The sequence below is a fragment of the Cnephaeus nilssonii genome (assembly GCF_951640355.1).
Source record: "Cnephaeus nilssonii genome assembly, chromosome: 11".
Lineage (NCBI taxonomy): Eukaryota > Metazoa > Chordata > Mammalia > Chiroptera > Vespertilionidae > Cnephaeus > Cnephaeus nilssonii.
This window is the reverse complement of record NC_137082.1, coordinates 12841189-12868391: the sequence shown is the minus strand read 5'-3', so window position 1 is coordinate 12868391 and position 27203 is coordinate 12841189. Positions and strand designations below refer to the sequence as shown.

General features: G+C 50.6%; 1 protein-coding gene across 2 annotated transcripts; it reads left to right on the top strand.

The window, feature by feature from the left end:
- On the top strand, positions 1 to 27203 carry ENTPD6 (ectonucleoside triphosphate diphosphohydrolase 6). Of its 2 annotated transcripts, none has more exons than XM_079785196.1 (14): positions 1 to 132; positions 10043 to 10356; positions 11948 to 12024; positions 15056 to 15199; positions 16318 to 16393; positions 17061 to 17096; positions 17994 to 18082; positions 18652 to 18731; positions 19326 to 19390; positions 20668 to 20769; positions 22615 to 22752; positions 24462 to 24518; positions 25790 to 25902; positions 26036 to 27203. In XM_079785196.1, the coding sequence occupies exons 2-14, from the start codon at positions 10065 to 10067 to the stop codon at positions 26132 to 26134; spliced, it is 1368 nt and encodes a 455-aa protein (XP_079641322.1). In that variant the 5' UTR covers positions 1 to 132; positions 10043 to 10064; the 3' UTR covers positions 26135 to 27203. The 2 variants fall into 2 exon arrangements, with proteins under 2 accessions (XP_079641322.1, XP_079641321.1); XM_079785195.1 differs by having other exon boundaries at positions 22612 to 22752.

Genomic DNA, 27203 nt, shown 5'->3' with positions numbered 1-27203 from the left:
GCTTGTGTGTGGAAGGCGAGGTGACGCCGGCCGCCCGGGTGGGAAAACTGAGAGGCACCCTCTGTCACCCCTCCGCCCCCTCCTCGGGAACGTCACCTCCCTCTGCGGGTGGGGCAGAGGGGCCCTTGCAGGGTAAGCGGGGGACCTGGGGTGGGTGCGGGCTGGCGGGGCTGCGGGGCTGCGGGTGACGGACAGCACATGGGCCTCCGGGCGGGCGCGCCGGTGCGCTGCGCCCTGGAGCGGGGGCGGAGTGGTGGAGGACCGGGGCCTCCAGGGTGCAGAACCACGCGCATGCCACACGGGTCTCCGGCGGCAGCGCCTGGAGGTGGCCTGGGAGTCCCTCGCGCACCGGTCTGCCCTCCTGCCGCCCTCCTGCCCCAGCTCCCGCAGTTCTCGCTGGACTCTGAACTTCGGGGACCCCTGAGGAGCGCAGTCAGTTCTGGCAACCCTGCGGCATTCATTCATTCATTCATTCAGCCAGCGTTTGCCGTCCCTCCTCCCAGCCCTGTGCAGGTGCATCACCTTGTGGGCTTCTGGTAATGGATACAGCACATGTAAAGCTATTTGTTTAATGGGTAGACAAATTTAAATTAGGGGAAGGACAGGCAGGCCCCTGCCCTCCTGGGCCTCACAGCCCAGTTGGGAAACCCAGGGAACCCGTGAGATTATGCCATTCATACAATACTGAGGATGTGAGGACAATGACCTCTGACGTTGGAGGAGTGACCAGATGAGCTTATGAGGTGGTAAGAGTGGTTCTGCCTGAGCTGACCCGTGAGCCAAGAGCGCTCCAGGCTGTGGGAGGAAGAGGCCCAGAGGTGGACTCTGCTCAGTGGAAAGCAGTGAGCAGCCAGGAGAGTGCGGACGAGGAGGGAGAGGTGGGCAGGGGACCTTGGAAGGACGGGTGATTTTTAGTTTAAGTGCAGCTGGGAGCCACAGGATGGTTTTAAGGGTTGTAGAAAAGCCAGAATAGCTCTGTAGATTATTGTGGACACAGCCCCGCATTCTGGGTGTCCGCCCAAAGGAACCAGTCACCCGGAAGTAACCTAGGCAGTTCCAGTGTCCTCCAGGCACCCACACATCCTCCACCCTCTGGACGCATCCTAGTGGCGTTGCCATGGCATGAACAAGGTTCATGAAAAGTCTTGCAAGCATAGTAATACAAGTCCAGAAATTGGTTTTTGTTCTCCCCGACTTCTGCCCTCCGAAGTGTCATTTGGCTAATATGGTGTGTGCCTGTCTCCCTCCTTGAGCCTTACGTGAAGAACCAGAGACGTGGACAGTCCAGTAAAGAGATCTGGAAGTGACTCCCTCCTACTGTGTCCTATGAAAAGGAAACAACAGGTGGTATGACAGGGCTGATTCATGTACAGTTTTTTTGCAGAAAAGGGGAGACAGATCCCTTTAAACCTACCAGGAGAATAAGCAGTGGTTTGCTAACATACTCTGATTTGGGATACGTTTTCAGTATATGTGGCAGTCATTTGTGCACATGGCTGTTTTGTGTACTTTAACTGAAAACCTTGAAGGGACTGGCCAACAGATTAGGTGGTCACCATCCAAATCAGAGGCCTTATATTTCTGAGAGGCCATCTGCTGTCCCCAGAAACCAAGCCAGGCATGGGGCAGGCACCTCTGCTCCACACCCAGATTCTGACCCAGCCTGCCCTGACAGAGGGTGGCCCCCGGCAGGAGCCAGCTGGGAGCAAGGTTCGCTCGGTGAAAGCTTTCTGTTTGCTTTTGTGCACCACACACCTTGCCCCATCGGCCAGCCTACTCCATGTTCCTTACTGCCTTACTTTCTAAACTCTCCTTCACAGAACAAAACTAAAGTTTAATTATTTTCCTCCATGCACCTCCAGGGAGGCCTGATCAACACATTTGCACTGCAGTACTAGAGGTAGCCATGGAAATGCGATTTGTCTCTCCTGCAGGTGTCTTGGCTCTGGACAAATACCTTAGCCCCGTGGAATGAAATTGGCTTTTGGGTTTGGCCTCAGGGGCTTGCAGGTGCCCATGGGCCAGGCTGTTCCTGGCTCTTTGTTCCTACAACATTCTATTTGGACTCTGTGTCACCCTGAACTTATGGTGTGTAGCTTAAATGGTCATGTGTATGTAATTTCATGTGTGTTTTTTGGTTGTCTAAAGTAGTCTTGTATTAATAGGGAAAGGGAAGTGATGAAGCACATTTTATTGGAAGCCAGGAAGTTTTGTCTGTGCCTCACCATGTGTTAACCTGTGATCCCAGGTTATGTTGTGTGATATAAGTGCCAGCCTTGGAGGCCTCTGATAATAAGATATAGCATATGTAAAGGTGTTTTTTTTTAACAGGTAGACAAATTTAATAAAGAGCAACTTTTTCCTCAAAATATATCACTTGTTAACCTGATCATAGCTCTTAGACTAACATAGAACACTAGTAGCCCTGCGCACGAATCTGTGCACCAGTAGCTCTCTGCGGGGCCTGGCCACTCCGCGCCCGCTGCCCAAAGGCTCTCCATGGCCCAGAGGCCCATTCGTGCCCCGGCTGGCCAGAGGCCCATCCGTGGCCGGGCGCGGAATGCTTGCCTCGTTGCCGTGGCGACGAAGCAAGCATTCCGCCAGGCCACTCATGCTGCCCACTCTCAGATACCACCCCCCTCCGGGACTGGGGGACTCCAGCAGGGCTGAGAAGACTGGATGCCGCCATCTTGTGGCTATGGGCGCCGCCATATTTTTGATGGAGTGATGGTTAACTTGCATATTACCCTTTTATTAGGTAGGATGCTAAAACTTGGTTATGTAAATGGATTTTACAAAACACTTACACATTTATATGGGATTGCTTTTGTGCCCTCACTATTCATCCTTGGAAATAGCTGCTTTAGAACTTTTTCTATAAATATTTCTTAATGATCATTTAACAATGGGAACTTCAGGTTATATAACAAAAGGAGGCCTATGAGAGGGCATACCCCAGATTGTGTCTCAGCCTCTACTCATGCCTGGTCTTCTCTGTTGCTGACTTCTTCACTCCTGATCTCAGCTAACATCCCCTTAATGCAAATAACTCCCTTGGCCCAACCCCAATCCTGTCATCTCTCACAGAGCAGTTCCATATGTGACCGGTGTCCTGCTGTCATTTCAAACTCAGCATGTAAAAAACTGGTCACTTCTGTGTCCCAGTAACAGCCCTCCTAAATGGCCTACTACTGTTGGTGGCTATCCCCCAGGTCCTAGAGCATCTTCTGTCCCTCCTTCTTCCCCTGACTGCCTGTTCAGTCTCGGTGAATTGGTGAATTGCTAAGCTGTCAGCTAGCCTCCTTTACCAGCAAGTGTTGGCTGAGCAGCTGCTGGACTCTGGCCTTGTGCCAGAGTTGGAGATCCGGGATGAACAGCTAGAGAGGTGCTGTTCAACCAGAAGGAAGAGAGGCACTCCACCTACAATTTGCTCAGGGAGGGGAGCCCTGAGCACCAAGGAGCCCAAGGGAGGAGCCTCCAGCTGCCAGGGTTCAGAGTGGCAGTAAGCATCTTGAGTAGGTTCTGCAGAGGTGTGAAGAAAGAACCAAAGGAAGAGGATGCCATTGTGGAGAAAGGACCGAAGGAAAAGGATGCTAAAAGAAACTATTTGAGGCAGGAAAAATCTCAAGACATGACCTGCTGCCTTTGTTGAGAGAGTAAGGTGTGAATTTGATACAATAGGCAGGCTCAGCCCTCTTCATTTTCCTCCCCTACCACTGCCTTTAGCCCTACATCACAGAACTCATTTAGGTTACCTGTCTTGCCTCAGAGCCATTAAAGGATTTTTTTTATTGTGATAAAATATACATAACATTTTTAATGGTAAATAACATTACCATTTTTAAGTATATAACTTAGTGGCATTAAGTATATTCACATTGTTGTGCTCATCACCACCATCCATCTCCAGAGCTTTTTCGTACCCAAATTGAATCTCTGTACCCATCTATAATAATAAAAGCATAGCTGAAACCGGTTTGGCTCAGTGGATAGAGCGTCAGCCTGCGGACTGAAAGGTCCCAGGTTCGATTCCGGTCAAGGGCATGTACCTTGGTTGCGGGCACATCCCCAGTAGGGGGTGTGCAAGAGGCAGCTGATCGATGCTTCTCTCTCATCAATGTTTCTAGCTCTCTATCCCTCTCTCTTCCTCTGTAAAAAAAATCAATAAAATATATTTAAGAAAAAAATAAAATAATAATAAAAGCATAATATGCTAATTAGACTGGACGTCCTTCCAGATGAAGCCAGGGCTGTGAGGGAAGGCCAGGTCCTGGGTGTCTGCTGGCGGCCGGAGGAAAGCCCCGGTCCCGGGTGCTGGAGGGAAGCCCAGATCCCAGAAGGAAGCCGGTGCCAGGGGGAAGCCGGTGCCAGCAGCCAGGGGAAGGAAGGCCTACTCTTGCGTGAATTTCGTGCATCAGGCCTCTAGTTAAACAATAATTCATATCCTGCCTTCCCCAGCCCCTAGTACCATCCTTTCTGTCAGTATGAATTTGACTACTCTAGGTACCTCATATAAGTGGAATATTTGTGTTTATGTGACTGGCTTGTTTCACTTAGCATAGTGTCTTCAAGGTTCATCATATTGTAGCATATGTCAGAGTTTCCGTCATTTTTAAGGCTGAATAATATTCTGTTGCATAAATATACCACATTTTATGGGTGGTCATTTGAACTGTTTCTACCTCTTGGCTACTGTGAACAATGCTGCAGTGAACATGGGTGTGCAATAAACTCAAGACTCTGTTTTCAGTTCTTTTGGTTATAGTCCCAGAAAGAAGATTATTGTATCATACAGTAATTCTGTTTTTAGTTTTTTTAGGAACCTCCATACTGGTTTCCTTAGTGGTCGCAGCATTTAAAATCCCCCAAGGTTTCCAATTTCTCCACGTTGATCCCAACATTTGTTATTTTCTGCTGTGTGTGTTTTTTTATAATGGCTATCGTAATTTGTGTGAGGTGATATGCCATTGTAGTTTTGTGTATCTCTAATGATTAGTGATGTTGAGCATCTTTTCATATGCTTATTGGCTGTTGTATGTTTTCTTCGGAGAGATGTTTATTTAGGCCCTCTTTTGAATGGAATGGTTTGTTTTTTGTTGTTAAATTTTAGGAGTTCTCTATATATTACAGATCTTAATCCCTTATCAGATATTTTCTCCCATTCTGTAGGTTGCATTTTTTCTCTGTTTTTAGTGTCTTTTGATGCATAAAGGTTTTTAATTTTGATGTAGTCGCACTTGTCTATTTTTGCTTTTGTTGTCTGTGCTTTGGTTTTTATCTACGAAATCATTGTCAAATTTAATATCAGGAAACTTTTTCTGATTTCTTCTAGAAGTTTTATAGTTTTAGGTTTTATATTTAAATCTTTAATCCATTTTGAGTTAATTTCTCTATATGATGTAAGGCAAGCATGTCAACCTCACAGTTCAAAGGCCGCAAAGTTGACATGCTTGATGTAAGGTAAAGATCCAACTTCATTTTTTTCTATGTGGATATCTAGTTTTCCCATTATCATTTATTAAAGAGACTATCTTCTGCCCAATGAATAGTCTTGGTACCCTTGTCAGAGATAATTGGACCATATACATTAGGGTTTATTTCTGGGCTCTTATTCTTTTTTTTTTTTAATATATTTTATTGATTTTTTTTTTTACAGAGAGGAAGGGAGAGGGAGAGAGTTAGAAACATCGATGAGAGAGAAACATCAACCAGCTGCCTTCTGCACACTCCCTCCTGGGGATGTTCCCTCAATCAAGGTACGTGCCCTTGACCGGAATCGAACCCCGGACCCTTGAGTCTACAGGCCGACGCTCTATCCACTGAGCCAAACCGGCCAGGGCTGGGCTCTTATTCTATCCCATTAGTCTATATATCTGTCCTTATATATACCACTACTACAGTGTGTTAATTACTATAGCTTCCTAGTGTGTTCTGAAATCAGGAAGTATGAGGCCTCGAACTTTGTGGGTTTTTATAATTGTTGAGAGTATTACAGATGTTCCCCATTCCCCCCCCCCCCCCCACCCTTTGCCCTCCTCCACCCAGCTCTCGCTCCAAACCCAGGCCTGATTGTCTGTATCTATCTATTGGGAAGATTATGAGAAGAATTGTTGTAAATTCCTCATTAAATGTTTGTTAGAATCAACAGGGAAGCCATCTAGTCCAGGGCTTTACTTTGTTGGGAAGTTTTTGATGTTGATTCAATGTTTTTAATAGGTCTCTTTAGACTTTCCATTTCTTCATAATTTGTCTTGGCAGGTTGTGTGTTTCTAGGAATTTGTCCAGTTTGTCCAGGTTATCCAATTTATTGGCATCCAGTTGTTCATAGTACTCTCTTATTAAAGTTTTTATTCTATAAAATCAGTAGTAGTGATTTCTTTTTTATTCCTGATTTTAATTATTTGAATCTTCTTTCCTTATTTCTTAGTCAATCTAACTAAAATTTTGTGTTATTTTGGTCTTTGCAAGGAACCAACTCTTGGGTCCAAGGATTTATCTATGTTTTTCCCATTCCCTATTTTATTTATCCTGCTCTAATTTTTGTTTTCCTCCTTCTAGCGTTGTGTTTAGTTTGTTCTTTATCTAGTTCCCTAAGGTGCAAAGTTAGGTTGTTGGTTTGAGATTTTTCTTCGCTGTTAATATAAGCAATTACAGCTATAAATTTCCCTGTTGGCACTGTATCTCATAAGTTTTGGTATATTGTGTTTTCATTTTCACTTATCACAAGATAGTTTCTAAATTCTCTTTTGATTTCTTCTTTAACCCTTTTGTTCTTTAAGAATGTGCTATTTAATTTCCACGTATTTAGGAATTTTCTAGTTTTTCTTCTGCTTTTAATTTCTAGTTGTGATCAGAAAAGATACTTTGTTTAATTTTGATCTTTTTTAACTTCAGATGTATTTTGTAGCTTAACATATTATTTATCCTGGATAATGTACCATGTGTTCTTGAGATAAATGTGTATTCTTTTGTTGAGTAGAGTGCTCTGTATATGTCTCAGATCCAATTGGACTATAATTTTGTTCAAATCCTTTATTTTCTTGTTGATTGTCTGATTTTTTTCTGTCCTTTCTTGAAAGTGGGACATTGAAGTTTCCAACTATTATTATACAGCTGTTTATTTCTACTTTCAATTCTATGTTTGCTTCATATATGTAAGAGCTCTGGTATATATGTTTATAATTGTTTTATCTTCTTGTTGAACTGGCCCTTTAGTCATTATATAATGTTTTTCTTTTATGACAGTTTTTGACTTAAAGTCTATTTTGTCTGATATGGTATAGTCATCACTACTCTCTTTTGACTACTATTTTCATGGAATATTTTTCCATTTTACTTTTGTATTTTTGTTGTTGTTTTTAAAAATCATTATTCCAGTTAGTGTGTCCTTAATTTCTGACTGGTCTTTTCTTATGCTATTGAAGTTCTCACTAAGTTCAGTGTTTTGAACTCTGCATCTAGTAGATTGCATGTCTCCATTTTGTTTAGCTCTTTTTCTGGAATTTTGTTCTGTTCTTTATTTGGGATTGTTTCTTTGTCTCCTCATTTTGGCAGCCTCCCTGGGTTTGTTTCTATGTATTAGGTAGAGCTGCTATGTCTCCCAGGCTTGGTAGAGTGGCCTAATGTAATAGGTGTCCTGTAGGGTCCAGTCTCCCCGATCACCCAAACTGGGCACTGGAGGTGCACACACACACACACACACCCCGCCATGGGATATGTACACCCTCCTCTTATAGTTGAGCTTTAATTGCTCTTGGCATGTCGATAGGAGGGACTACCCCCAGGCTGATCAGCTGAAAAGAGTGGCTGCAATCACTGACCTCCAACCACTGTGGAGAATCAGCTGTGCAGCGGCCCACCCCACAAAGCAGGACTTACTTCAGCAGGTCTCTGCTGCCCGCCTAGTCTGCCCCTTAAGTGTGTCACTTGTGGAGGTGGTTGGGTGGTGGTACTTAGAAGTGGTCTGAAGCTGTCCACTGGGTGTGCTGGCTCTCAGACCTCCCAGGAGGTGCAGGCCCAGGTCAACCATCACCTGTATTTAGCTCACCAGGCATGAGCTACAAAGCCATCTGCAGATGGCTGCTACTTGTGTTGGGCTTGGAAGTGCCCAGGCAAGGCCAGGCTGTGAACCAAGGCTGGTTGCTGCTAATGCCGGGCTTGGGGCCAATTAGCAAGTGGTACAGGGCACACTGGGACCAGATGCTGCTTCCTTAAGAGATTTTAGGAAACAGGCACCAAGACAGACCACTCATATGGAAGCCACTGGAAATAGCTTGGGTGGGCCTGAAAGTTGGGTGGGGTGAGGAATCAGGGAATCACAAGGAGTGGATCAATGAAAAAGGCAATATGCTGCATGCTGACTTCCTGAAAGACACTCCTAGTGTTAAAAGTGATTCGTTTATGGCTGGTAGGGGGTGGTTGGATAAATTTAAGAAAATAAGTGTTTGTTTATAGATTAACCTTTTGCACTGGGATGTCGAGTGTGACTCGACTCCGTTAGCATTAGAATAAAGGAATCGAGAAAAAAGCAAGCGAGTGCAAAGAGTTAAACAGTACTGTATTAGACATGTATTATATATAAGAAAGGTTAAAACAGACTCATTTGGGGGTCTGGAACGAATTCATTCAATTTACATTATTTCTAATGGGGGGAAATGTTCCAGTTTTTGAACAAATCGCTTCTCAAACAGCCTTCTGGAACGAATTAAGTTTGAGAGCCAAGGTTCCACCGAGACAGACTCGAGGTTGGCATGAGGGCCACTGTAGGCTTGCCTCCTGCACTGATGGCCCTGGCCCCCACTTTTCCCATCCCCAGACGCTGCAGTCACCCCGCCTGCAGCACTCTTACCCATCCCTGTCCCTGGTTCCAGGGCACATTGCCTCCTGCGGCCCTTCTGCAGAGCCGGCATTCATATCTATGTTCTCTGTATCCTGTTCTGAGCACATTACACATCTCTCTGTCCTGAAACAGCAGCACAAGGCAGCTTTCCCGTGAGCAGCTCCCCCTACAGATGAGGAGACCAGCCTCATGCAAGGGGGTAACTTGTCCACGGTCACACACTGCTGTGGGCAGCCTAAACCCACGTTCTGCCTTCAACCCGGCACTTCCCTATCCCTTCCCCCTAGGAATTTCCATTCCTTTTACCATAACTGGCAGAGAATGGTGGATTTTGCCTGAGGGCACAGGAACCTTGAGAAGGAGGCACCTCACTTCCTGTCCTTGGAAGAGTCAGGTTCCCACGTGGTGCCTTGCACTAGAAGCTGCTAATGAAACTTGAACACGTGCTTCATTGGGGTGCATTGAGCCACAGTTAATGGTGCTGAATTCGTTTATTTCGCACACAGGCATGATTCCCTTCTTGACAGGAATATGCTACCTGAATGAAAAGATGTATGTGTTGTGAGTTTTCCAGGGAAACAAAAACGAGCATATTCCCTAATTTGTCTGGGGCTCTCAGTTCCCAAAGGACAAGATTTTAACCCTTTTGAAAAGTAAATTACTGAATGGGAGAAAAAGTGGAAGAATGGATTGGATACATGTTCCTGTCACCTTGAAAGGTTTGGGGGCATCATTTATACATGACTTTTTAAAATAGAATGAGGCAGCCAGCGTGCAGGAGGCAGCCAATCAATGACTCCCTCTTATGACTGATGTTTCTATCTCTCTCTACCTCTCCCTTCCTCTCTGAAATCAATAAAAATATATTTTAAAAAATAAAATCTAATGAGTCCCAAAGCTGTTTGTCTGGAACAGCACTTAGAGGGAAGCATGCTCAGGCTGTGGGTCTGTGCCCCAGGTTTGCACCTGCAGGACCTACAACCTTGGACAACTCACCTCATCTTATACACCTCGGCTCCTCTTCTGTAAAATAGGGATCACACCTGCCAGAATCATTTTGAGAATCAAGTGGAGCTTCTGATTCACAGGAGAAAACGCAGCCCATGTTTTAGTTCCGTGTTTTGTCCCCGAGCACAGGGATTTCTGACTTGTCCTGGAAGTTCGCAGCCTAATGTGTTTTTCCTGCCTCTCCCGTTCTGCCAGCCCAGTCCTCACAGACAAAGAAATGAGAAAAATACCAAATAATGGGAACCTGAAGATGATGAAGGTGGCGTACCCCCTGGGGCTGTTTGTGTGCCTGTTCATCTACATCGCCTACATCAAGTGGCACTGGGTCTTCGCCACCCAGGCCTTCTTCAGCATCACGGAGGCAGCCTCGGGGGCCCACAGGGGCCAGCAGACTCGAGATGCCCCGGGGACGACTGCACGTGGTCACAAGGTCTTCTATGGCATCATGTTTGACGCGGGAAGCACTGGCACCCGAGTGCACATCTTCCAACTCACCTGGCAGCCTGGAGGTATCCCGCCCAGGCTGAAAGCCCTGCTGCGGGCTGCTTTCTCTCCTTCTCTCCCAGCAGAGCTCGTGGGATCCACCCCCCTTAAAGGCAGTGGTTTCGCAGGGTATGGGCTAGACTCCCTGCCTAGACTCACCTGGGAGCTTGTCAGAAATGCAGTGTCCCAGTGATGCTGACTCAGACTATGGGTTGGGACCCAGGAATCTACATTTCCCAGGAGTCCCAGAATATTCTTACTTGTACTAGCATCTGGTTGCCAGCTAAGGGCAACTGAGATCCCAGACGGTGTCTGGGGACCTGTCCCCTCCCAGCGTGCACGGGCAGGTCAAGTGGCTGGGACCATGACTTAGGCCAGACGTCGTATTAGTGAATTTAAGGCAGGAAGTAACCCCAGATTCAGGCCCGTGGAGCTAGGAGCCTAGGACAGTCAGATAACTGGAGAGACCCAGAACCCAGCCCAGCACAGAGCTGCCAGTGGGGCCGTGGCCTCGGCAGTGAGAGTGGAGCTGGAGCCAGAGCCTGTGAGCTTTGCTTCCCCGAGGAGGGGGTTAGGCACCTTCACTCACTGGCTTCTCCTATAGGGAGACCCCCCACCACCACTGCCCAGCTTCTCACCCTGTTCCTCCTCCCTTTGACCTCCTTTCCCAGCCCCTCTCTGTGCCCATTGGCTCTGAGGATTGCCTCTCCGGCCTCTAGCCAATGTTTCCTGCTGACTGTTCAGCAGGCGCACTGGTCAAGCTGGGGTCCTCTCCTCTCTACGCTGCTTCTTTGCTCACTTTCAATGCCTTCTGAGTCGATGCCATTTTGTGCATTTAACTGAGCAGGTGAAGCAGACACCTTCAGTACCCCTCAAAACCATCATGGCATAGTTTATTTACTTTTTATCTGCTTTGTTTCTAAACTTGTTGCAAGTTAAATACACATTTATGTGCTGGACCTATCTACCTCCAAAAATGATTTTGGAGCTGAGTTTAAGACAACACATGTCCACATGGAATCCGTTAATAGCGACATTCCGTTGTTTAATCGTTGGAGAGACTCCCTTACAAAAAGTTTTGTTTCTGATTTTTCCTCCTGGGTCTCCGTGTCTGAATTCAGACCAGCATCCCTTGGCCACTGCATGCTCTGAATGCTCATCCTGCTATATGCGCAGGAGTCCAGCCTCCTAAATATTTAAAAAAGAAGAAAGATATTTTTAGAATCCTATAATGCATCCATCCCAGAATCGAGGAAATGACTTTCATTTTTGCAGTTTGAAAAAATTGCAAAATCATCTGCCCTGCTCCTCTATTTATTAACAAGAATTAACCTTAAATGGAGGTGTGTTTTTTGTATGCAAATTATACCTGAATAAAGTTATTTTTTATTTTAAAGGTAAAGTTCTGGCCAAAATGTTAGGTATAATATTCATCTTGTTTAGCCAAACTAGGGTCAGAATTTAGATGAGAATCATGGACAGGTCTCCTGTCCCTCTGGGACCCATCTGTTTTCAGATTGGCCTTTAAAAGTGTGGCTAATTCTAGTTGTATAGATTTATATATTTGTGTATACGTTCATAGCTGTACCTTTTTTAAAAAAATGTTTTTTTCCTTAGAGACTCCCACCTTGACCCATGAAACCTTCAAAGCACTCCAGCCAGGTCTTTCTGCTTATGCTGACGACGTTGAAAAGGTAGCCGTTTTCTCTCGACTTTGTCTTCTAACTGTGATTTGTTAAAGCCAGCTTTCTTCCCCGAGCGCAGTAGGCCATCTTCACAAAATAGCATCTCTGATGGTGCTGACCGGGGCCATTCATATGTTTCATCTGGTCCGAAAATAGAGGAAACTGGTACAATGCATAAGGGCCCGCAGCTCCCACTCTCCCACACATGCCCTGGCCATCCCAGGCACGTCCTACGACCCGCACACAGGCCACCAGAGGTCTTGATGCATTTCAAAAGCACAAATGCTACAAACTTACAAAAAGCATTCTCTGAAAACTTAATATTTTTATTGTTTTAATTCTCTGATTGAAGATGACAAACATTGACTAAAACAAAAGGTTAAAGATGTATTACGCAAAATCCACAAAACAAATAAGTATAAAAGAAATTTAAGCTGTCAGTGGTTTTTGTAAGCTTGTAGCATTTATGCTTCTAAAGTCCATAAAACTTAACAACTACACTAATATGGGACACTTGTCTTTTCACGAAGGCTCTCATGAAACTAGTCACCAATATAGCTGTGAGTTCCTTTTTTGGTTCAAGCATATCTCAAATCAAAAGCTAATAGGTCATTCTAGTCCACAGATGGTTCCTGATCTCAGACAGTGAAGTCATAGCCTTGCTTTCCTGTAGTTTGGTTAAAAAAAAAATAAAAAAAGAATTAGTGATTCTAGCATGAGCATAGGTCAAACCTGATTGAATTGGATATCTAGAATAAGCTCTGGGTTTTTAAAACCTTACTTATTTCAGTAGGCAACACATTCAAGTGGGATAAACTTCCCAGTGTCCTTGGTTTCCTGCATATCCTTCAAGAGCACATTTATGTGGATAATAGCAAATACATCTGTATTCTCCCCTCCTTTTTCTTTTACGTACGCCATGGAGTGGCATTCACATTGCTGTGCACTTGGCTTTTGTCTTTAAACAATATCACTTAGAGACCGTTTACTCTCTCAGTATGGGAAGAGCTTCTCTGGTTTTTCTGGCTGAATGGTATTGCAGTTATGTGTGCACATTGAATTTAAAGAACCAGTCCCTCCTGAGGGACATTCCGATAACGGCCAGTCTTTTGATCTTAACAGTATAAGAAGGGCTGCTGTTTGTCACATTCTGTAGTACACTTCATTACCCACACGTGCAAAGAGCTCTCTCTAATGAATTCTTAGAGTGGGACTTCTTAGGAAAAGGGATGTATTTTTCCCTTGCACACACCTTGCCAAATTGCCCGCATGGCATTGTGCCTGTTGACATGCCAGCAGTGTTTTACCAAAGTCTTTCCCCGACCCGTCCCCACAGACACAGGGCCTTATCCAATATTTGGGTCAAGCGTTCCCCCAGGTGAAAATGACCCCTCAGTGTAATTATTCATGGGTTTTAGCACTCTGAGCAACCCCAGAATTTGCTCATGATGTCCAGGGGAGTCATACTCGTCTGAGGTCGCCGGGTGAGGGTTTTGGTGGCCAGGTGTGTAGAACAGGAGCCCCTTACGTGGGCCTCATCCCATGACATTCCACCAAGGACATTTCTCTGTGCTTTCCTGGTCTTTGTGCCTCACCCACCTGCCAGCACCACTTCAGTTGCTGTTTTATGCCGATTTGGAAAATTAGAAACTATATATTTATCTATCCTATATAATAAAAAGGGAATATGCAAATTGACCGTCACTCCACCACAAATATGGCGGCGCCCACAGCAGAGGTGGGGTTTCTGTAACAGAAGATGGCTGCACCCACAGCGGAGGCCGAGTTCCCTTAACGAGCAATCAGCAGGGACCTGAGGCTGTGCCCCTTGCCCCGGCACAGGGCCAGGGGACCTGAGACCACGCCCCCCCACCCAGTGGGGCTTGGCAGGGGACCTAAAGGTACACCCCCCGCCCGGTGCTGGGCCGGGGGGCCTCAGGCCACGCCCCCCACCCAGCAGGGCTTGATTGGGGACCTGAGGCTGCGCCCCACTCCTGGCGCCAGGCTGGAGGACCTGAGGCTGCACCCCCTGCCTAGTGGGGCTTGATGGGAGACCTCAGGCTGCGCCCCCGGCCCAGTGCCGGGCCAGGGCACCTGCGGCTGCGACCCCGCCTGGCGGGGCTTGACAAGGGTGGGACCAGCCAAGTCTGGATCTCTCACAATTTTGAGGCGCATGTGGGTGGGCAGGGACTTGACTCTGGGTCCTGTGGTGCGCCCCAGACTATGACAGGAGGGAGATTTTCATATACATTTTACTAATTTTCTTTCATCTCTGACACTTCTATTATAGAGAAAGGGCAAATAGCAATATTAAAATATTTCCTCTAATTAATCCCCTTTTAATGTGCACAAATTTCGTGCACCAGGCCACTAATATATATATAAAAGCCTAAGCCACTGTTACAATAGAAGGACCGATCACTATGATGTGCACTGACCACCAAGGGGGCAGACGCTCAACGCAGGAGCTGCCCCTGGCCCGCAGGCCCCCCATCGCCGATTGGGCCTGCTGGTCAACCTTCCAGTCCCTCCCCTGAGCGGGCAGGCCCTGATTGCTGGATCGGGGCCGGGCCCTCGGGCTGGGACGGGGAATCGGAGGTTGGTGGCAGCAGATATGGCCCCTTTCCCAGGGGGGCCAAGAGCCGGCTCCCTCCTCAGGGCTGGCGGCCCACCTCCTGGGCCCTCCCCCATCCCTCCCTCCCTCCTTCCCCTGGCTGGCAGGTCCCAATCATCCGATTGGGGCCGGGCCCCAAGCTGGGATGGGAAACCGGGGATGGGTGGTGGCAGACTCGGGTGGCGAGGAAAGAAAGCGGTGGGGAGGGTGGGAGGGGGGGAACCTGATTGGCCCTGATCACTGGCCAGGCCTAGGGACCCCACCCATGCATGAATTTCGTGCACTGGGCCTCTAGTAAGTTAATAAAACCAAAGGGTGAGGGAGCATCTGTGAGTGTATGCTAAGCGTTGACAGACCCTGTTTTACCCATTCATAGAGCACTAAGCGTTGCTAAGCATTGACAGACCCTGTTTTACCCGTTCACAGAGCACTCCAGGTATTCAGGAATTGCTGGATGTTGCTAAACAAGAAATTCCTTTTGATTTCTGGAAGGCCACCCCATTGGTGCTCAAAGCTACCGCTGGCTTACGTCTGCTACCAGGAGAAAAAGCTCAGAATTTACTACAAAAGGTGATCTTGCCCATTTCCTTCATGAGGGTGGCTTACAGTAACTAAAAACATGAAACATGCAGCCCGTGCCCAAGCAGTCAGGCCATGGGATGCTTCCTGAAGCGAGAAACGCTGAATTCTTATTAGAGAGTGAATGACATTTGCTTCCTCCTGACATTTAAAACTGCTGGTGTTTTCTAGAATAAATCTGTTTTTATCATGAGAACAACTTTGCTTTAAAAATTCATCGTGCTTTTGAAGGGCTGTCACCCAAGAGCTTGGTGATGCAGAGGCTGTGGGAACCGAGTTCCTGACATGTCGGCTCCAGCCTGCTGTTCTCATGGGAGCCAGTCCTGCTCCCAGGCCGATTCTCAGGTGTCACTTCTGCAGCGACCCTTAGCCTCTTCCTGGCTCTCACATGGCCAGGCGTGTCCCCAGGCCCTGCACCACCCATGCAGGGGGCCCTGGAACCCCTCTTTACCAGGTGCCTGGAGGTTGCTTTCATCAGCCAAATCAGGAAAACTGTTCTAAGCAGAATGGACCCCCTGGTCCTCTATACTATTTCCAAACCAGCTGCTGAACGACGGGTGGTTGCACATCTGTCCAGGTCACTTACAAAATTATACACTCAGGTAGGATTATGGGACACCACTGCATTTGGGGTGTACCAGATGTATTTAAGTTCCTGTGTGTCAATACTTGCTAAAACATGGATAAGGAGAAACCTCAAATGGAGCTGCTCACTGCCTTTGCCTCCCCTCTCCCAGCTCATCTCCAGGCCATGCGGGGGTCCCGGGTCTGAGCCTCCGTCCTAAAGCAAGGCAGCATTTTGGGGCCCAGCAGAGTCAGTGCTCCCCAGAGCCTTCCAGTCCAGAGTACCTTAGCACAGGCTCTCCAGGGCAGCATCTGCTTCAGCACAGGCTCTCCAGGGCAGCATCTGCGTCACTAGTCCAGGGAGCAGATTAACAAGGAAAGCGCTTGCAGAGCATCATAAAAGCTGAAAACAAAACCTGAGCTTTGCTGCTCTGCAGCAGCAGCTGATACCTCTGGTGTTTTGAGACCCCCTGCTGGGAGATAGCTTGATTGGGGCTGTGAATTTAGATTTTAGAGGATAAAGACATGTCTCTCTTTACATCTAGGTGAAAGAAGTGTTTAAGGCGTCACCTTTCCTTGTCGGGGATGACTGTGTTTCCATCATGAACGGAACCGATGAAGGTAGCGTTGCCAGAGCATTCTGTGCGAGGAGGCTCTCCTGTGAGGTGGCCGTGCTCAGAGCCACTGGGAGCTCTCAGCTCGCTCCGGGTCAGATGCACGGATGGACAGGACTGAGTGACCATCCCATTCCAAACCGCAGTTTAACTATCTCCGTGGGTCTTCTTGGAGCCAGTATGAGATTCTCATCTTGACTAGCACAGATGAAGTTTCTGAAAATAATCATTCTTTCCATTTTAAGAGCATTTAAGGAGAATGCCCAATTACTACCATGTTTCCAATGTTACTGTTGCATTTTTAATCCTAAGATACGCTTAGTAAAGTTCCTCACCAGCCCCTGGCTTTAAGTATGACCTTGAGAGTTTGTTTGTATGGGGGAGGGAAAGGGGACGTTTGGCTCTCTTCCAAAAAGAGGAAGTTGATAAAGGAGTGAGAGAGAGATGTGACATTTGGCAGAGTATTCTAGTTTTTTAGGGTGGTATCTCCTAAAACTGTCTGCCAGAAGCCACTGGATGGCATGACTCAGTCTTCCCTCTGTCCCTGGTCTGAAGGCTGAGGGTGGTGAGGAAGTGGTCAGTTTGTGCTCCTGAAACCTGAAAGTAGCATCTGCGTCCGTATGTTGTCTACAGCACCTCGCGTGACTCAAATGCTCTCTGTGACTCTCCCGTAGGCATTTCAGCCTGGATCACCGTCAACTTCCTCACAGGTACATTCACTTCGTCATGAAGGCTAGTGGTTCAGACCCCATTCTTAAGAGCCCCTTTTCTCCTCTTTAAAATACCCCCTCGGGGTTTTGCCGCGTTCTGGCTCAGAGTAGGTAGTTGGAATGGGTGGGGGTGTCCGCCTGGCTTGGCCGGGCAGGCGTTGAGTTCACAGACGTATGTGCCCGGGAAGGGGTGCTCTCTGAGTCCCGGTGGTTTCCCCAGCGCCGCTACCCTCCTCCTGCAGCAGCAGCCGCCGGGGCCCTGTCCTCTCACTTCTGGGAAGCCAGGAATAAAACTGGTCACTTTGAGTATGAAACATGATGTACATGCTGATCACCTTATAATTGAATTCCTCGACAGCAGGTAGAACAGGGAACAGAAACCTCTGTTTTTGGAACCAGGCAGCAAGGAGTTACTTTTCTTAGATTAACTCAGTACCTGTGGAGTTTTGCCCCTTTGTGAAATGATGGGAAAGACCAGTGTGGCTGACACGGATATAGAAAAGAAAGCCGTTTCCTGGCCCCTTGGGGAAAGGGGAACCCTGTTAAGTGATCGGGAGCCTAGCCTCCGAGCTGGTGTGGGGAGGGGAGGCATGGCCGGGGCCTGTAGGGTATCGGGAAGTCAGCGTCTCTGAGCAGGAGCAGCAGGTGGGCCGGCCCAGCATGTCTGCCAGTCAGTGTGGTCCTCTCCTTTCCACATTAGAGCCACAGCCCGCGGAGCCATTGTTCATGTCTCTTAAACACGGTGCGTCTTTATGTGGAGAGTTTCAGATAGCCACAGCTGCTGCCGTTTTTGTTTCCGCTGAAGGGCCTGGCTGCTAACCTCCCCTTCCTTTTCTGCTGTACTCCTCTGTTTACTAACGTGACCGTGCTGGGTTGGTTTTTCCTCCTGTGCTCCAGGCAGTTTGAAATCCCCAGGAAGCAGCAGTGTGGGCATGCTGGATTTGGGCGGAGGGTCCACTCAGATCACCTTCCTTCCGAGAGTTGAGGTAACCAGCCCCTGTGGGGGTCCCACCCTCCCAGGCTCCCTCCCCGGGGAGGCCCGGAGACCTGGTGGCTCTGGGCCCAGGCCGTCAGGTCCTCTCCCAAGGGCCAGATCCATTCAGTTAACGCTGCTTAGTTTGATTTAACTCTCCCTGGAAAAAAAAAATGGAAATGTGTGGGGTGATAAAGTATGTACTACCTGGAACCCCTTGGGCCAGAGACTGTGAAGTGGCCCTCTTCTTCCCTGCCTGACAGTACCCTCCTCATCCACCATTTTTTAGTATAATTAGCTTTAGTTTTCAGCAGAAGAGCACTTATGAAATTTACTCATCATTGTCTTGGTTGGGCCATATTTGTCAGAACCAGTAAATGTTACTCATAAGGAAAAACCTACTTTTTGGAGGTTTAGTTTTTATTCTTGCTCCAATGAAAAGCTTAACTTGGCTTAATGAACAGCTGTTTTAATTGAATACATCTGTGACTATCCTTGTGCTTTGAAACAAGTTGAGGGAGTTGGGGACAATTTTCTAGAAAGGCCAGCAGGAAGGGGAGTAACCCTCATGTTCTTCCCCAGGACACCCTTCGGACCTCCCCACCCGGCTACCTGACGTCACTGCAGATTTTTAATAGTACCTACAAGCTCTACTCCTACAGGTGTGTCTTTGGGAGTGAGGGTGGAGAGGGTGCCCATCCAGGCACAGAGCTCAGCTAGGCCTCCCCCATGCCTCCAACTCCCACCTGTAGGGTGACTGGAGTGTTCAGTCACAGACTCGCCAGGTCCCGGGGACCCCCTGCTGTGGACCCACCTGGACCATCTCCCTCCATTTTTCAGTTTTCCTACAGTAAAATGACATTTCTTCTTTCGTTCTTATTCTGTTCTGCTTTGGAGGAGGCTTTGAAGAAGTGGGGACGGGCCCATGGATTGTACAGGAATTTTCTGGACCATCTAGTGCACTTGGCGCCTTCAGTAGATTCTTTCTGTAACACACATGTGCACGATAAAGATCAGGGCTGTTGCGTTCACTGGTGTCCACAGCTCCCAGACAAGCTCCTGTCAAGTACTAGGCCTTCATTTGTTGAACTAATTAGCTGGACGCTCTAAGCTCTGCAAAGGGAGACTTCTAGAAGAAGCAGAAAAGCCACAGTTTCCTCCCTTTCCCACTTGTTTTGGATCCAGGCCAGGTGAATGTATTGGGATCCGAGTAGAAGATGGCAGGCCAGCCCTCACCCAGGACTTTCTCTCCACAGCTACCTGGGGCTCGGATTGATGTCGGCTCGGCTGGCGATTCTGGGCGGCACAGAGGGGAAGCCTGGTAAGTGGAATGCAATCTTGAGAGCCCTCCTGGCTCAGCAGGCATGGGGCGTCCTTTGGGAGTGGAGCCCCCTCTCTCCCAGTGCCTCCGCTGACCCCTGGCCTGGCTTCCGGGCTGCCCTCCCTGCCGGTAGGACTCGGGGAGCCCAGAAGGGACGTGTGTAGAAGGATATACCCCAGATGTACCTCAGTGGCACTCAGATGGGACGCAGGCTAGTGTGTTTTACCTGTGCACGTTCCAAGTTATTTTTCCAAAGAAAGAAATGCTAGTAAAGTCATCTCCGAAATGCTGAGCCAGAAAACACTGGCCAACAAGAAGAAGGCAAGCACCACTTTGCCATCCATGGCTGATATAGAGCAGCTGGGAGGCCACTGGTCTTGACAGGCCACACAAGTGGGGGCGTGACACCCACCAAGTGGGGTGTACTTCAGAGGACGAGTCTCCCTGTTGTGTTATCCATTTTTGCACAGCCAGGTCACCCATCAAACTGAGTGGTTGCACTCAATACATTTTACTGTATCTCATGAACCCATAGGCTTCAACTGGGTGACACCTGGGGTCCCTGGGGTCCCATGTGGTGGCATTTAGGGTGGCTGGGCTGCATGCCTGCCCCCCGGCACTCCTCCACGTGGCCTCTGTCCCAGCAGAGCAGCCTGTGAGTCTCCCTGGCGGCTCAGAGGAAAGAAGACGGCCTGAGTCACAGGACATTGTGTCCTGTACCTTCTTTGGTGAAAGTAGACTCAGGCAGGGACAGGGACCCACTTCTCAGTGGGAGACCAGCACATACATCCTCGAGGGGTGGCATTGCGGGGCCAGCCTTGGAGGCCAGCCACCACGTTTCCTTGGCTAATTATGGGGCCCCAGCTTTGGGGGAGCAGCACAGACCTGTGGCAGGGTAGCAGCATCCTGGCCCTGCCTCGGTCATCCATAAATTGGGTAACGACTGGCTCCCCTTCTCTTAGGGGCCTGTGACAATCCACTGAGCAGCACTAGGCCTGTTGCCTGGAACCCCGAAGCCCCTCAGGGAATGTGAGCTGGGAGTGGCCGTGTCTCCAGGGCAGATGAGGCTCTGCTCCGGCCTCTCTGGTAAAGGCTCTGCCTGGGCGCTGGCCTGGACACTCCCATGAGTCAGGTCTCTCCTGTACCCTCGGTGCCTGTAGTCCTGGCCCAAAATATTCTGTCCCATAGGCCTCCCCTCAGTGGAGTCATGTCTCAGTTCCATGCAGTGCCCTGGTCTTGCAGTGACAATGTGCTTTTCTTCTCTCTCTTTATTTCAGTGGAGGATGGAGAGGAGTTGGTCAGTCCCTGTCTGGCTCCCACTTTCAAAGGAGAGTGGGAACATGCTGAAATAACGTACAGACTTTCAGGGCAGAAGGCAGGTACTGTGGACTTACCCTTCGTCGTGGGGGATAAGGGTAACGATGCAGCCCGCCCCTTCCAAGGACCTCTGAGACTGTCATCACGCCTCCTTTACAGACAAGCTTGTACTTGTCCTTCAAATGGAGGCGCCCTTTGAACCTCATCAGGACTCTGGGAGGCCCTTGCCGGCCCACTGGGATCCAACAACTCCGCGAGGTCTCTGCCCAAGGCTTCCTTGTCAGTCGCCAGATGCTTTCTTCCCAAGGGCCGGGTTCCCCAACAAGCCCCAGTGAGAAAGGCCTGCGCATCCCCAGGGCAGTCAGCAAGCCCGTTTCTGAACAAAGGGAGCGATGGCCTCTCCTCCCCCCTCCTCCAGGACGGAGGTTTGCTCAGGCTGCAGGGTCCCGAAGGCCTGCCACAGGGTCTTGCCAGCCTGGCCCCTCTCCCCCAACATGGTCTCTGTCGCTCTGTGCACTGCAGTGTCATCTAAAAGAAGTGTGAAATGTTGCTCCCAGGCTGGACATGTGGTCCTGAGGCTTGTCTGCCTTTGGTGACAGAGTTGTGGCTTCTCTTCTGGCACCAAATGTGTGGGTTTTCTACACCAGTCAGTCCTCCAAACAATTGATTATATCATTGGCCGTTGGTGATAAGCCAGTCCCTAGTCCCTCGCCCCTCCCCGGATGTTGGGGTTGGGAAGTTCCAAACCTCATATCACATGGTAGGTTCCTCTGACAATCATCCCCCACCCTGTAGCCTGGGGACCCACCAAGAGTCACCTTATTAGCATAAACTCAGGTCTGCTTGAAAGAAGCAGCTGTCCCTCCTCACCCCCCACCCCCATCACTCAGGATCTTACAAGGGATTTAGGAGCTCTGTATCAGAAACCAGGAACAAGACCAAATACATGTCTTCATATCCAGTGGGTATGCGGGTCACTGTGACTCGGCCACTGTGCACATGCCATTTGTTGGCCCTGCTGCAGCTACTGGCACACAGTTAGTGCACAGTGCAGGCAAGGCTGTGCCCGGGAGTGGAAGGGGTCAGGCAGTAAAACACATGGGAAAGCGCTTTGAAGAAAAATAAAATAGGAGGAGAGATTGCTGTTTTAGATAAGACAACCAGGGGATATCTGAGAGCAGACAGAGATTCGGAGTGAGCCACCAGATCTAAAGCTGGGGGAGCAGCCGCTGCAGGGGCCCTGGGGCAGCTGCCGTGTTTACAGAACAAGGAGGAGGTAGTGTGACTGGTCCAGTCTGAAGGGCAGGGGGTGGCCTGTGGGCCTCGGAGAGGACTGAATGGGCTGCCCTTGGATGGTGGGACAGGTTTTGGGAAAGGAAGATGGGAAACTGGTCCGGGCATGGACTGTAGGCATTTAATCCCTTAACTCCAGGGCCTGTGTTCTTCCAAGCAAGGAGTTAACGGCCAGCCTGTGAGCTTGGCAAGCTGCCTGTGAGGCCTCAGTTTCCTCATCTGTGACACAAGGAGAGAGCAGGCCTCACCTCCACGGTGGCTGGTGAGACGGAGGAAGACGGTGCATGTTCAGAACTCAGCACGGGCCTGGCAGAGGGCGCGTGGAGGGTAAACTGCACACTTGAGCCCATTGGGCTGTGAGGATGGCTGCATGGGGCCCAGCAGAGGCTGGTGTCCTGCAGTCAGGTTTCCCTCTCGATCAGAGCCGTGGCCCTGAGAGGTGCTATTGACGGGGATGGTGCTAGTGCACACCGACTTGGGGTGGTGTCTGCAGGCTTCTGGCCCCACCTCCCCCTCCCGGTCAGACTCAGGTCGCTGGGAAAGGGGCGCAGGGGCTGTGCTTGGGTACTGGGAGCCCTCTGACTGCTGGCCCTGCTTTTTACTTTGCCCAGCAGTGAACCTCTACCAGCTGTGTGCCCGCAGAGTGTCCGAAGTCCTTCAGAATAAAGTGCACAGGACAGAAGAAGTGAAGGATGTGGATTTTTATGCTTTTTCCTACTATTATGACCTTGCAGCAAATGTTGGCCTCATAGGTAAGGTGGGGCTGGGCCAGGAACTCATCAGTAAGGTGTAGACCCCAGAGGGACTCTATCGGGGAGCAGCTGTGCTGTCAATCACCTCGGGGCACGAGAAGTGGACTGACTAGGGAGGGCAGGGGTCTTGTCATCGAATAAGAGGTAATAAGGCCCCTTTTAAGTAAATAACTCCTTTATGTGAGCCACTTGTAGGTATGTTGTCGATGCAGGAGCAGTCACTTCTGCTCTGAGGCAGGACTGGCTCACCTAACTCAGACCCACCCTCCTGCCTGGTTCCTGAGTCTCTGGCTGACGGAGCCCTTTGTGACTCAGCCAAGCAGCCGTCTGTCCCTGGCCGGCCCCCAGGCTGCGCTGGGGAGAGGTCAGCCGACGCCACTGGTGACCCTAAGGAGCTGTTAGGGTCTCTCCGACTACTCCACACCCCAGAGTGCAGTCAGGACAGGCCATGACATGTGGAGATTGCCACGGGGTGGTGCTTAGACTGAGGGTGGAAACTCTGGAGGGTTTGAAGTCACCTCATTGGGTGGTGACCAGAAATGTTGTTAATGAAATAATTGAGAAATTCAGAATGCATGGCCTGTGATAAAGATAAGAGCATTAATGCAAATAAAAAGCTTCAAAGACACCGATGATGTCAGGTTCTGGCTCCCGGGATCCTGAGACCTCCAGCCGAGTCTTCACGCTCACTCAGCCACCCACTGTCAGGCCCCCTGTGGAAGGCAGCCAGGGGGGTAGGGGTCTTCTCTCTCATCCTTCTCTCAGACCCAGGTCCCTCTCTCTGGCACAGAACAAGGGTCCCTGGGCTGCCCCCTGCAGCCAACCAGGGCCTAAGGGACCCTGTGGGCTCCGTGTAGCTGGAGCAAGGACACGTGGTGCACACTTCCTAACCGTGCTGCCAGCTGCGGGCGTTGCAGTGCCTGGGGTCCACCACACCCTGGCAGCCTGCTGGGCACCCCTCTCCCCCCGTCCCCACAGCATCCCCGTGTCAGTCTGGGACTCCTCACCGTGACCGAAGGCTGTTCTTTCCCTGGGGCTCCGACATCTGCCCAGGGGACCCAGGAGATGCTGGGTGTTCGGAAAAGCTCTTTTGACTTCCTCGTGTGCTCACACGTGGCTCTGAAAGATCCCCTCGGGACCCACCCTCAGTGTTGACGTTTGCTGACTTAGCCAGCGCCCAAGAAGTCAGGAGACTTCCTTTCCACACACTGAGTAGCTGCCTCACACCAGACATACGTGAGGTGCCTCTGTCCCCGGGGATGGCCAGAGGCCTGGGGCTGCCCATTTGTTCTAAGACCTACCAACCTGCCCCTCGCTTTCTTTATACAGAATTTTTTCACACTAAGGAAACGGGTGCCAGAATACCATTGCTGAGCTCAGGGCCATAGCTTTGGGAAACATTTCCAGTTTACTTTTCTTAAAGTTAAAAAGTGGGCTTCCTCGGGCAGCCCCTGTAAGATCTCTGCTGTGCTGACCGCCCCCCTGTGGTCCTGCATGGAACATCTGCCCACCCCACGCCTGTCCGCACCTCAGAAGCCGTGGTCAGTGTCCTGGGGCCACTGCCCTGCTTTACAGCCGGGCTGGCAGCCAGCCCTTCGGCACGCCCTGCGCCTGCCTCCCCAGGACCCCCAGGTGCCAGCCTCGGGCCTCAGTGGCCTCGAGACTCCTGTGGTGCCGGCACAAACTGGACGCTTGGTCTTGTCCCCCAGATGCGGAGAAGGGAGGCAGCCTCGTGGTCGGAGACTTTGAAATTGCGGCCAAGTACGGTGAGTGGCGGCTGCGCTTCCCCGGGTGGGAAAGGCTGGAGCTGGAGGCAGGGACACCGTCCCGTCTGAGACGCGGGCTGCAAGGCTTTCGACAGGCAGTGGCACCAGAACTCCTGGGGGGGTGGCTCTTGATGCTGGCAACCAGATGAGTGTTCAGATGGGGGGAGAATGGAGTTGAGAGTATACTTGGGTCACCGTGCTGGGCCCAGACCAACAGTTCACCATGTTCCGTGTGGCCCCAGGCGGTGGGGAAGGGGGCCGCCCGTGTCCCCAGACGTAAAAAGTCCTTGTGAGGAATGGACTCCCTTGATTTTACTTTTCCTGACGCCTCTCGCTGTGATTCAGGTTAACCCTAAGAGTGATTTCCCCTGAAAGTGTCCCAGTAAATTCAAAATCGTCCCCAGAACTTGCAGAAGCCAGGGCCCCCAGAACAGCAGAGCCTGGCACATGAGGGATGAAGAGCAGGCTGGCAGCCAGCCCTTCGGCACGCCCTGCGCCTGCCTCCCCAGGACCCCCAGGTGCCAGCCTCGGGCCTCAGTGGCCTCGAGACTCCTGTGGCGCCGGCACAAACGGGACGCTCGGTCCTGTGTCCTTGGGTGTCACAGGTGTTGGCCCTGCAGCCCTGAGCCGTCCCTTTCCTCGCCATCTCACGCCCCAGCCAAAAAGGATGTGAAGCGAAGGCTTGCAAATGTTCTGCTCTTTGGTTGCCATTCCCAATGGCACGTCGAAAAAGAGTTGGCCTTTGTATGTTTCTCCATAGAAAGTCCTTCTTCCTCACTCTCCAAAATGGCTTCTAAGCTTTCTTGTCATTTCCGGGTTTGTCTTGTGGACACTGGGTGCCCGTGACTCCTCAGTAGGAAAAGGTGCCCAGCAGAATGCTGGGAAGGCTGTGGGTGGGTTTGTCCATCGCCCTGGAGGATAAGAGTAGAGTGTTCAGAGCGAGTTTTGCTGGTGTTTTCACTCCTCAGCCCAGGTCTGCGTCTGGGAGAGGTGTCTGTGTCATGGGGGCAGAGATGTGGCCTCCCAACCATGACACCGGGACGGGCGGCCCAGCCCCTGGCGAGTGGCTGGCCTCAGGCCCTGCCTCTTGGTGCTCCTGGCGGGTCGCTGTCCTGCTCGGAGCTGCAGGCTTGTTTAAATCAGTGGTGAGGACCGGGGTCCACACGGAGCCTGGCGCAGAGTGGACAACTGGAGTGAGTGGAATCGGGTCTGCATACACCTACCCCCACCCCCACGGGAACCTGACTGGGAACCGGCTCTCTCATCCCCAGTGTGCCGGACAGCGGAGACCCGCCCACAGAGCAACCCCTTCCTGTGCATGGATCTCACCTACATCAGCTTGCTGCTCCGAGAATTCGGCTTCCCGGGAAACAAAGTGCTGAAGGTAAGGACTCACCTCCTGGTGCCCTGTGCCCCTCACAGCCCAAGGGGCCAGGACGCTGCCTCCTGCCTCCCACCCAAGCCATCCTTCCACCCGTGTGCATGGGCCCCTCTGCCCCTCCCTTTGTCTTCTCCAGCTGACTCGGAAAATCAACAACGTTGAGACCAGCTGGGCCCTGGGGGCCATTTTTCATTACATCGACTCCCTGAATGGACAGAAGAGTAGGGCCTCGTAGTGGCTGAGCTGCCTGGTGTCCTCAAGGTGGTGGCTCCGTCTCTGCAAGAACAGGCCCTTTGGAAACTCTGGACGTGTTGGGAGGAGGCCACAGCTCGGGCCGAGACCCTCCTCCTGCAGCCCTGCCCCTGGACGGGCCGAGGACTGGCACTCAGCCCTGGCCCAGCACTCCTCCTCCCGGCCTCAGCTGCAGGCGGACAGCAAACCAGATGGGGAAAGAGCACCTGCCGAGGCCCGGTGATGTAGTCCCACTGTCCCCACGCTCTCCATCTGTAGGGATGAGTAGCTGTGACATCCATTCCTGTGACTGGAGTCTTGTTTTGTGCCCCTGCCCCTGTCTACCCCCACTTCCCCAAGGCAGACCTCCACCTTCTCCCCAGAATCAGGGCGAGGTTTTGCAGGCTGCCCTGCTGCTCAGGGTGAGCCGGGTGGGAACCCCCGTGCCCTCTGGGACAGTGGGCCGGGCAGGGCGTTGTGAACTCTGGACTTGAATGTATTTGTTCCTCCTTGGGTGTGGATGCGTGAAGCCATACAGAGGCCTGTTCCTCAGTCTTTGGATGGCTCAAGGTTAACCGATGGAGTTGACACTGTGAATAGGAGGAGGGGCTGGGGCAAATACCTCTTCGTGGCCCTCCTGTGCCCCAGCTCTCCAAGAAAGGCTGAATGTGAGCGTGAACTGCTGTGAAATATGTATGGTTGTGCTGAGTGAGTGACGTCTCTGCCACGCAGTGCCGAGTGCTTGCGTGGCCGCTGTGTTCTGAGCCCCAGTGAACACACCGCTGCTGTGAACCGTGTGCAGCCAAGCAGTGTCAGGAGACAGGCGCTCTGGTGGATCAGCCGGCTCAGCAGTCGCCAGAACTGCCCACTGGAAACTGCCCTCTTGTGGCTCCTCCCCCTCCAGCTCCACAGGACCCTGGCTCCGCCCTCCGGGGCCTGCACTGCCAGCTCTGTCTAGGGGAGACACGGGCTGCGTGCGGTACAGCGTGGCCCCAGGTTTACAGTCATTCTCGTGAATGTATAGTACACAGCAGAAGCTGACCTCATGTGTTTCACTCAGAATAAAGGTTTAC